At 40.5% G+C, this 12,171-nt stretch overlaps 1 protein-coding gene across 2 annotated transcripts in view; it reads right to left on the minus strand.

Annotated features, from left to right (window-relative positions):
• Positions 1 to 1,317: 1,317 nt before the first annotated feature.
• agap3 (ArfGAP with GTPase domain, ankyrin repeat and PH domain 3) overlaps positions 1,318 to 12,171 on the minus strand; it is a 167,326-nt gene continuing 156,472 nt past the window's right edge. For both annotated transcript variants that reach the window (XM_042498498.1, XM_042498497.1), the window contains exons 17-18: positions 6,246 to 6,501; positions 1,318 to 5,610 (exon numbers count right to left, since the gene is read on the minus strand). In XM_042498498.1, coding sequence (XP_042354432.1) covers positions 5,380 to 5,610; positions 6,246 to 6,501 — 487 coding nt within the window. In that variant the 3' untranslated portion in view covers positions 1,318 to 5,379. The remainder of the gene's footprint in view (positions 5,611 to 6,245; positions 6,502 to 12,171) is intronic.

A 12,171-nucleotide genomic window follows, 5' to 3' on the forward strand; every position in this document is an offset into this window, starting at 1 on the left:
GTTAAGAAAACAGACCTTGTAGATCTCCTAACTTCATCACTGGCAAAATCCTCTTTGTCACAATCAAGTTGAGTCAGACTAACTTGGTTTACACGATATTGCTAACTCTTAGAAAGAACAAGGTGATTCCACTTGGCACTTTTAAAATGTAGTAACTTCACAAAATTAAGTAAATGCAGCTACATTTTAAGTACACTGAGAAATTGGACATAAAGCAAACGTAAATTAAGATTAGTAGCTATGTTCACTTTCCTTTTTCAAAATCAATTTACCAGATTTTACAGTGTGTATTGTACATCTTTAAAAAACATTTTTTATCAATAGTTTAACTTGCATAAACGCAGGCAATCTGCTACAATAAGTCAGTTTGTGGGTTGACTGACAGTAATCAAACAACCAATAAATCATTATTAGATTCAGATTCAAATATATGACTAATTGGCGAAGGGATATGCAACATCACCTTCCTCTAAATTACCTCTTGCTCACCTGGTAAATTGTGCGTCCCATAAGCTGAGTCCTTACAGCGGCCTGGGTTCAATTCCAACTTGTGGCCCTTTTGCTGCGTGCCATCGTTCTTCTCACTGCCCCCTTTCCTGTCACTCTGAAGTTGTCCTATAATAAAGGCAAAAAGCCCAAACATACACCTTAAAAATGAGCCTTGTCCACTTCAGCAGTGAGAGGAGAATTCAACAAAACCGTGTCTTGCTCACGCAGGAACCCATAGTAAGAAAGCTGATTAAGAGAATAAGTTTTCCGAGCCTTTAAATGTGATTTAGAGCATTGTGGCTCCATGTCAAGCCAGCGCTGAGGGAGGAAGAGGAAAGAGAAACCAGGTGATGAAGCCCGAACAAAGCCGGCCAGCAGAGAGGAAGGGGATGAAGATATGCTGAGACGAGATTAGCAGGAAATAAGAAGTGGATTAGTGAGGGCTCGACTCCTCTCAACACTTTAGACCTTTTACTTTTTCACCACAGTGTTGTGCTGCCTGACACTAAGCCCAGCTCTTTATCTTAATCCTCTTTCACCAAACTGTTGGGGGTCCAACAAGCAGGAAGTGGAAAGAGGTTGCTTTACTTACCTCAAGACCTGCTTGGTTGAGTTGTCGGACACATAATCCGGACTGCTGCAGTGAACTTTCTTCAGTGGGTTTGATGAAGGACCATGTAAAAGGGAAGAACATGAAATGGCAGCGCTTGTTGAAGCGATAGTGAGACTTTTATTTTGAAAGAGATGCTCACCTCATCAGCAGGTCATGCACGGAAGCAGCAGGCGTGATGGATGATGGATGAGCAACACACACACCAGACAAATGCGTCGCTTTCCCCAAATGCAGGGAAGGCTACTTCGTTTTATTTGAGTGTTTATTAATAGGTCAACAGTCAGCCAAGCATCCAAGCATACAACAAGTTACTCTTTAGCTTTTGCTTTGTTTCACGTTCTGAACGTAAAAGGAATTACAATAGGAAAATTAACTTGAACAAAAACAAAAAAAAAGAAAAAGATATTTACAAACTGCATTATAAATATGTCAAATGTACATCATTATACACAAGTACCAAAGATGGCCGGTTAATGTCGAGACCAAACAGAAGTACCTTAAAAATATGCCTAAGAAGAAACAAAAAACAACATATCAAAATATGGTTCATGGGTCAAAGGGGACCGTTGACCTAAAACCAATTTAGTGTGTTTCTCTGGGAGGAGCTCGTCTTCAGATAAAAGCATTAAGCTAATATGTACACTTGTTCATATGTTGTGTCTGGGGGGAAAACAGGCAGGTTTCTCGTGTATTTTTTTTTAATAATCTACAGTATGTAAATAAGGTTTCAGGTAATCACTATACACATTAAACTCCCCTCGGACACAGAAATGTTCTCACTGAAATAAGTTGGTCAAGTAAAAATCAGAAATAAGGCCAGTACCACTGTACAGTACGAGTAATATTTGAAGGTAGCGAGTTGAATTTGTGGTCGGTTTTGGGATGTTATGAAGAAATAGTTGGACATTTTGGAAAATGCTTATGTGCTGAGAGTCAGATAAGGCGATTGGTACCACTCTCATGTCTTTGTGTAAAGCATGGCACTAGAGCAAGGAGGCTGTTAGCTTAGCTTAGCTAGCAAAAAGACAGGAAGCAGGGGGACATGATTAGTGGGGAGCAAGTTCAATATGAAAAGGTCGCGCACTGTTTTGCAGTGGCAGCGACAAGTATATAAACCAAATTCTAATATAACTTTACCTACTGTATGTGTAATTTTTGTTTTTATGTTACACACTTGCTTTGGTAATGTAAACATATATTTCAAATGCCAATAATGCCCTGTTAATTTTTCTTGAATTTTACTGAATTAAACCAGGACGTATTTAGCATAAAGGCCAATGCATAGCGTCTGTGCATGGGTCCAAATTGGTCTGTGTGATGTTAAAGTCATAATTCAGCCAAGTCCACGAGGGCCCGCTTGGGTCCACATGTAGCCCATTTTATGTGACAGCACAGACTGTAGGAATAGAAACCGTGGCAACTGTGCATGCTCCAATCTCTTGTTCAACACTTATTTCCAGTTCAAAACACTGCAGTTGAAGCAGCCACAGCTGCCTTTCTACCGTAAAGTTAGTTTTAAGTTGGATATCTGACAGACATTCACACGCAGCATCATTAAGTTTCTCTTTAACCTGATGTTGGCAGTAGAAGGATCCTAAGCCCTTGTGTTTATTGCCTGGGGCTGACATGGACCGCCAATTGTACTATGAACACAACTGCATGTGCTTGACCGCAGCTGTCACCGGACGTCCAATGTGGAAAGTTTGTCTGAGCCTTAACACAAAAGGACGTTCGATGCAGCACAGTTTCCATTTAAAGTTTTGCTACGTTTTGTCATGGCTAAATTCAGGCCTGGCTCGCACCATAAATTCAAAATCTGCCTACCAGCAGCTCTAGAGCATGAATGCCTAAAGATAACTGGACACAGCATTGGAGGTAGGGTTCTGTTAGTTCCTATGAAAGTTACTCAGTGGTGCACAAAGCCCCCAAAAAATCCAACTGCCGCTTGTAAAATTACCCTAATGATCGTCACTCCTTCTGCACTGTGTGGCCTGTAGAGAAGGCACATTGGAGACTTCGGCGCTCCACTAACTTGAATGGGAATAAAATTATTCAATTGTGCGTCCCTTTTAGTCTTTCAAAATGTTATCGTACTGAATGGATCAAATCCTGATGATGGAACAAACCCCTTTTTTTGGCCCTCAAAAAATGTATCTGATTTCACAGATTTTCAGATGTCTCTTCTGCCATGTAAATCTATTGCAAAAAATGTTTTTGGCAACACATGACGGATGTAATTACACTGTTTGGTCACTACGAAAAATTGTCATCAAAAGTGTGCCACACTTCCTGGGGACCTGATCCTGATCTTACAAATTAAAATGATAAATCTTGTTTTTTTAATACAAAAAAGAAATTTTAAAATAACAGTTTTTTGAAGGAGCTACGTGGTATAACTAACCTTGTAGCCAGGATAATGTTTTTTTAGGGTGATCGCCTCTTGCCTCCAGCTCCATACCAAACACACAGACAAGAGACTGGCATCAATCTTCTGATCAAGACAGCAAAAAAAAAATGTATTCACAAATATGTCAAACTACTCCTCATATCCCTCTCTTGACTTACATCCTCTTTTGATCACATATTCATACACCATGGGGCTCTGAAAACAGGAACGCTGTAAAGCAACAACAGAATCCCGAAGATACAAAATGTTAAGAACTTGCTCTGTAAACATATACATCCTGCCTTTGTAAACGCATAAAATCAAAATGGTTTAAAACCTTAAAAATGGCAGTTGAATAAAAGGGAAAGTACACTGTAGACTTCGTGCCACCTGAATTAATTTCTTACCTTTACTATAAATGAATTATCATGTCAATGGAATACTGTACATTTGTATTAATGCAAAGAGAGTCGAACTAAGTATACTTCCCTCTATGAACCTCCTTGCTCATTTTCTTTCTCGCTTCAGTCAATTAAATGCATTCTGTTAACTCCCTACTTTCAGGCTGACACTTAAGGATTTTTTTTCGATTCTAAAACTTCAGAGTAAGTTCTTATAAGGAATAAGGTGAAGGAACAAGAACTACTTTTTACAGGGGTCTGTACATTAAAACACAGTTATGTTCCTAAATCTTCACTCTAAGCGTCTTCTCTCCAGTGTCCTCTCTCCAATGTATATGAACAGAAATGCCCAGTCGCTCTCTGCTGAACACGGTCACGGACGAAAAGACGTAAGCACACACGTGTTGTACGGTTAATGTACGGAGGCACATACACAGTACTATATATGTATTTCACAGCAACAAAAGAGGAAATGCTCTTGAGAGTACCGATTACTACAGCCTTTGGCCACAGGAGGTGAACAGATAGTATCTGTGTCAAACAATTATCAACACAATCTGGTCAATCGGAAAACTACTCCAACAAAGACGTCATTAATGGTGTGATTCTACTGTTTCAATCAAAGGTTTGAATTTGAATGAATTCTGATTGAAGAGGCACGCTCACAAAGCCGCGTGGCTCGATGGTCATAAAACATCATGCCCCTTAATTCCTTTGTAGTCACAGACACTTTTACTGGAGGATCACGATAAGGGTGGCGAAGGAAATGACTCACTTTCAGCCGATAGGAATTCAGCAATCAGCTCCTTTATGATGATCCTAACCCATTTTCCTGTGAATTAAGTATCTAAATCATTTGGACTCTTCAACTATAATTGCTTTGCCTTTGTATATGAATAGTATGTCAAGAGTTTGATAGCTGTGGTGAAGACATGCATCATTACTAAAAGCTGCAACAGCCACCGAGATCATGGAAGATTTAGTTTCTTTGCCCACATCAGTGTTTCTTTTTTGTCACTTGTGAAACTATTCCTCACAGTTTTATGTTATTATGCTTAGGCTTGGAAATTTGAAGGAAGTTGCTCATCTCAGGCTCGTTATAAAATCAGTTCATGTCGCAGAAGGGGAAGACATAAAAGGAAATGTTGGAGCATTAAGGAAATGCTTTTCGTGGGGAAGGTATGAATGCCAAAGTAAGTCATTTGTTTGGTTGGCGCTTAAAAAACAAAAAGCTTAAAGCTGATCGTGATCGTTTCAGACCAAGACTGAATGAGTTTAACAAATAAAAAATAATAATATAAAACAAACAATGTACAATGTCCGAACCCCAAACACCGACTTTGTTCGGTGGAATATAAACAATGTGTCCATGGCTCCTGGTTTCTCTCTGTTGGTTCTGATTCTGGGTTACACAGTGTGAAACAGAGGAGGAAGTACTGGGAACAGACAGGAGCGGGTTCGGGGAAGTTCGTGTGTTTGCTCTCTGGCTCCTACATAATGCTGATGCTGCGGTTGAGCTCACACTGGGCGTTGTTGTTGTTGATGTTGGGATTGGGGTTGCGGCGGCTCATGTTGGGTGTGGGCACGGACGTCAGGCTACTTGTGTCGTTGGGGCAACCGTGCTGAAGCAAGATGTCCGCGCACTCCTGGCTGCCAGCGCGCCGGGCGTAGGACAACGAGGTCTGGCCACGAGCGTCCCGACTCTTCACGTCCACACCGTACTGTCGGAGAAAATGAGGCAGATCAGATATTAAATTTTACATACTTTGGGGAACTCCCAGGCTTTCCAATGTGAAAATGGGATTTTAAATATCCTAAATTCAAAGCAATCTCTCTGTATTTGGAGTTATTTTTTGAGTTTCCCTTTAATCTTACTCTTTTTTTTCTCACTTTACTTTCTACAACCAGAAACATTTTTTAGCGCTGTGTTTGTCACAAGATTCCTTTGTTTACAACAATGATCTGTGTATTGTTGGAACAGGTAATGGTTACTGGTTAATGGTAAAAGGTTTATGGGTCCGTATATTATCAACACTTTCCTGAGACGTTTCTTGTAAAGAAGTTTGTTATCTAATACTAATTGTAGCTGAGACACTTATTTTAGTTAGATTTCATTTAGTTAGGCAGTTATATCTACACTTCAATAAAACTTGAAAAGATAACTATGAAAAATAAAATTCCAAATAATAAAATCTTTTAGAGGGTTCTGTAGGAGGGGACTTGTGTTGAGAAACTGGCACATCTGGAAAGGTTTTCTGGTTGTCGGGAGGTCCTTCTTTACACACTTAAACTCCTCAATCACAATAAATCCCGACAATAACGTTCATCCACCTCAAAGCCACAGGAATCAACCCACCCAGATGAGCAGCTGTGTGATGACCACGTTTGCCATTGCGCAAGAGAGGTGCAGAGCGGTGCGTCCGTCTCCGTCCCCGTAGGTCTCGTTAACCTCCTCCTTGGTGCCGTGGGCCAGCAGCACCACCACCAACCTCAGGTCATCCTCCACCACCGCCCGAAGCAGCTGCTGCCCCAGGGGCACATCTGACTGGGGCAGCCCCACCAGGAACAGCTTCTGCTCGTACTTGGCTCGGATCCAGCGCTCCTTCTCCTCCCTGGAGAGACGGGAATGACAGACACAGAGCAGGTCAGCCAGGGTGAAACACAGCTATGATTAATTAAGCACCGAAGTTTAAGAACTTTTAACACAAATCTCATAAGTCACGAGAAAAAGGGAAGAGCGGGGATGCTGAAGATGCTTTACTTGGGGGACACTTTTGCAAAGTGACAGGAGCCTAGGGGCCAGTCACAGCAGCCCCATACAAGTTTCTAGGATTATAGGACATTTCTTGGATTTTTGATTTCTTTTCTTTTTTTTAAGATTATTTATAAGGCTTTTTATGCCTTTAATGGATAGGACAGAGCAAGTGTGAAAGGGGAGGAGCAAAGGACTAAGGCCAGAATCGAATATGCGGCCGTGCGAGCACATGCGAGGACACAGCCTCTGTACATAGGGCACCCGCTTTATCCATTGAGCCACCGGGCACCCTGGGGGATATTTCTAGGATTTTACGATATTTCTAGGACTTTAGGACGTTTCTAGAATTTCAGGATGTTTTTCCGGTCTTAGCATGTTTCAAGGATTCTTGGACATTTATTGGATTTTAGGCTGCTTCTAAGATTTTAGGACATTTCTAGGACTTCTGGACATTTCTAGGACTGTTGGACATTTCTAGAACTGTGGGACATTTCTGGGACTTTGGGATGTTTCTACGATTTTAGGACATTTCTGGGATTTTAGGATGTATCTAAGATTTTAGGACATTGCTAGGATTTCAGGGCATTTCTTGGATTTTAGGACATGGGGTTTAGCTAGGACCTCTATCAGGGGGGTGCGGGGGATCCTTCACTGGCACTTTTTGATCAACAAGCTCTATTTTAATCCTGTTTTATGCACTCTGGCACCTTATTTATACTAAAAGTACAAAAACAATTCCCAGTATGAATAACTTTATTTTTATTGTGAATTAGATAATGGTTGGAAGGCCACCCGGCAACCTATCTGGGGCCAGATTTGGTCCGCGGCCCCTAAGTTGAGAATCACTGGGATAGACTGTAGACACACAAGGGAAGCATTATTGTAATTAACCTGAGAGACTCACTAAAGTGACGTTTCCAAATGATCAGAGCACAGGACATCCACTGGCCTCCACTATCACAGTAGGAAATAATACAGATTGGCTGCAGAGATGAAAGAATGCCAAAGGCTGTGACGCTTTGGGCAATATTCCACTTTCGAGTGATTAAGGTCGACAGCAAGGCGGTTAGAGCCTGGCCAGCTTTCTAAAGGTTACACATCTTGAACAGCATGTCTGCCGCTGACAATACAGGAAGAAGGGGGACGTATTTTTTATCAGCGCTGTCGGCTGTCAGTCTGAACTGGTGGATCCCCTCCACAAAAGAGGCAGTGTGTCTCGGAGCCCCGGTCTCCCTTGGGGTGGCTGGGCCCTGAGTCAGATCGATGGGGCTGAATGGCAGCCAGAGAGGGACGGTGGGATGTGGGGCTCCTTCACTCCAGCACACAGCAGAGAATAGAGGCTGAGGGGAGGCTCCGTCCTCTATCGCCAGGCTTAATTCTATCTATTGCTGTCCATCTTGACCCCCCCCCCTGCCCGTCCCGTTTCATTCTCTACCCACATACAAACTGTCCAAATAAGAAAGAAAAAAAAAAAATCAATATCAATATGTGAATGACTGAGCATGCCCAGTGTGGCACTAACCCCATGACCCTGTCAGCCGGTGTGATAAGGGGAGCAGAAAGAGTCTGTTGTTTGGATTTGTGGGTGAGTGACAGAGAGGAGAGGGTTTGTACGGATAAGTTCAAGCGTCGACGCCGGCTGGAGTGACAAGGCCCTCGTGGGACTCTCCATCAACGGGCCGAGGCTTAGCAGCAAGTTCAAACTGACATCACTTCAAATTTGATCACAATCACAGTGACGACAAATGATGCAACTTAATTTCCAAAAATTAACCTTTCAGATGAGCAACAGAGCATCATATCTACACATTAAACCAATAAATATATATAAAAGAGTTGATTAGTCCAATTTACATTGGTAGCATTTATCCACAGGCACATTTGGTTTTATTTGACTCATTCAACCTTGAGTTTTTGTTTTCGTGTAGTTAGCATGCATAAGCTTACAGGGCTAACCTGGCTTGTTTCTAATATTATGGGAACGTCACTGCCACCCTGGGGTCAAATATTCATTTTTAACAGCCAAATCTCATTCAACTGATATAATTAAGAGGTGGGTCCAGCCCGACTATCTAGGGCAGTGATACTTTGGCCTGTGGGACAATTTTTGCCCGCCAACCATTTTCCCATTCACAATGAAAATGAAATGACTCACTCTGGGAATTGTTTTTTGTACTTTTAGTGTAATGAAGGTGCCAGAGTGCATTAAAAAAGGCAAAATAAGTAGAAAATATTTGTAAAAACAACACAAATTAAGGCTAATTATTTATTCATTAATTAATAATGTGTCAATGCCCTGTCTCCGGTCATTTTGCAAAAGTTTTCACTGGGCAAATCAAGTTGAGTATCCCTGATCTCAAGCCACAATGGATGAAAAAATAAATTCTTCTGTCATTTGTGTAAACTGAACCTGACTAAATCCCCAAATAGCTAATTTTCACTTACAGCAGCAGTTTCAACAATAGTAACCCGTTCAACATTAGTCACTCTCCTTTATTACGACCTTAGCAGCGAAGTGTCAAGGCTGCCAACTTACCACAGACAGCAACCATTTTCAGACTCATATGTCAGCTGCCAGGCTCACTTCACAGCGCAGTCCGTCTTACACAGAGCAGCCTGGCATCGGCCCTAACTACAGGAGTTAAGGATGTGATGGAAGAGGTGCGGCTCTTTATCAGCACAGATTGATTAACTGCAAAATGCCATTGGAAGCTCATAAAGCAACTAAACTCACATCTTAAAATATCCACTCAAAGCTGCTGAGTCTATAAGCATATGGGTGCATTTTTGTTATGACCTGGAGGAAAAAGTGGAGGAGAAAGTCCTCACTCTAACATAAGAAAATCTTTTCTTAAGGGTATTATGTGAGCAACAATACAGCCCTAATGGCAGGCAATTGCAGTAGCTTGGAGTTTTATGGTGTAAGACCTCCATCAATCCCTACTCAGTCATTATGTGCGGACAAGCCTGTTAGCAAATCAATTGGCCTTAGAAGCAGCGGACTGCTCCGAACAGGAAGGGGCCGTCCTGCCCTCCCCTCTTATTTCCGGTGGACTCTTTGAAAACAAGTCTTTTTTTTTAATGCCAAAGAGGATAAAGTATCTGAAAACTCTTTCGTAATCCTTAAGGCAAAAAAAATCTACAACCCTCTAAAAAAATCTGGTTAAAAGCAATCACTGTCGAGCTGTTGTCCAAAGTTTGTCTCAGAAAGCAGGACCATGAATGAGATGCTGAATCTGTGTAGCCCAGTGAATTGATATGAGCTAAATGAGGCAGAAAGTTAGCACCAAGATGTGAAACAAAAAGGCTGAGGAGAGCCATTAAGAAGACGTCAACATCTCAGAAAGGAGCCCCGAGGACACTTTGTTAGCCTCCGCTTCGAAATCAGCCCCAAAGACCTGCAGGGGGAAAAAAAAGGCCTCGCTCACCGCTGATGCTGAGCTCTGAATTCAACCACGGCTCTTTATACCCCAAAAAATAAAAGCTAAAGCAGCCGGGGCAGTGGTTTTAAAAATCCCTAAACTGCTGCCCACTTGAAAGACAGAGTGTGAAAGGAAGTGAAATGGTAATCCTGCCTCTGTCTTTTGTTTGAAATAGAAAAACAATCCAAACAGAGGTAGGGTTTAGACAGTCAGGGGGGAAACTGAGACCCTTGAAAAGGACACTTCCTCACCGCAGGAGGAAGAAAAATAAAATCAGCAGATTTAGCATGTCAAAGCGCCAGGACAGAGTGGGAGGGGAGATGGAAAGGGAAAGGAGAGTGAATTTTCACAGCATGGGGGGATATTTAGGAAACTGAACCGATGGCTACTCTGATACACACACACACACACACACACACACACACACACACACACACGCACACACACCGGGCACCAACAGACACCGATTTCCCCACCCTGGCCTGAGCACATACTTGTTCTAAATTTCTCTGTTGCTGAGGGGACAGAGGGGAGCTCAAAGTTCCCAATAAAAATGCCTGTGTCTCTTACAAGTAAAAACAAGCCGCACTTGCTTTACTGCAAACTCCCTTCATCGTTCACAGCTGATAATAATTGTTTAACCCTTTGAAAACTGAGCAAATATGCTTAATTTCTTTTAAAAACATGGAAAGAAAGCAATGAGCAACCTAAGAAAGAATAATTTTGATGCAGCCATTATTTACATTATTTTGACTTTGTCTAACATTTAACTGAACTTGTATTCATTTTTTTCCTTGTGATTTTTTATATATTTTAATTTATTATATACAGTAAACATACAGTATATTTAAATGTATATTTACCGATTGATTTTTATATTTTGATAAATGTGCCTTAAAGTGACCTTATACACACAATACGCACACTGTATCTATCCTGTGCAGGTGAACTAATGTGGGGGTGGGATCACAGGGATGTATCTTATCTATTCATTCTTTTCTTTTTTTTTAAAAATTGTTTTTAATTTTAATTCTCTTTCTTTTTTATGAGTAGTTTGTTCTTTAAATACTTTTACCATCATGTCATCTGTCATTATATGTACTGTATATTGAATGTAACTCTATTTGTTACGGTTTAGTTTTCTATAAACTGTTATTCTCTTATTAAGGAAACAATAAAAATCATGATTGAAAAGGAAATCAGAAACAAATAAAGCTTAGCATTAAGTTAGTAAAAAGTAGAAGAAATTTGCCTGAAAATTTACAAAAAAATACAACAGAAAAAAATAAAGTAAAAAACAAGCAAACAATGAAATTAGCTGAAAAAAGTTGTTACGAAATTATATTAATATTTCTTTATAAGCTGCAGTTATATGTCTTAACAAGTTGCTCATCACCTTTTTCCCATGTTTTTGGAAGAAATCGAGAGAGGGTATTTATATGCACATCACGTGGGTGCAAGACTAACACAAAACAGCGAACATGAGGAATAAAGTACCGCCGGACACTTACTGTTTGTTTTTCTAGACTCTGACACAGAAATATAGTTGTTTATTAATATAAATGTTTGTTCGTATAACAGGTGTGTGTCTTCCCTTATTGGGATTTTATTCCTTTATTGGCATTTGACCTTTTTTCCTTCAGTGGAACATGATCTGTGTTAAAGGTGCCTTTTTTATATTGGAGATTGCTTATGTTCTCCCTTAACCTCAGTTTAAAACAAGTTTGAACACAGGTGATGCAAACTGATGGTGAATTTTAATATACATTTTTTTCTGATATGACAATGAATTCTGATATAGAAATTTTTTATATAGGCCTAATGTTTTTATCGATTGAGAAATGTTTGATGTTTTGTAATATGGCCTCCACATCACTGTTCTTCTTTCCCTGTGTTCTTTTTCTATGTATTTCCTGTGTAATTTATTGAAGTGTCTGTTGTTTGACCACCCTGATGGTTAAACACACCTGCTACCATAGACTCTGTAATCCCGTTGGGGTGCATTATGTATAAATATTGATTTGGTTTCATCTTTTCAAATATTTTGACCTGATGAAGATCAAAGTAGAATTGAAAAGTTGTCTTCATTAAACTTTTGTGGCACG

This window comes from Plectropomus leopardus, chromosome 12 (assembly GCF_008729295.1).
Source record: "Plectropomus leopardus isolate mb chromosome 12, YSFRI_Pleo_2.0, whole genome shotgun sequence".
Lineage (NCBI taxonomy): Eukaryota > Metazoa > Chordata > Actinopteri > Perciformes > Serranidae > Plectropomus > Plectropomus leopardus.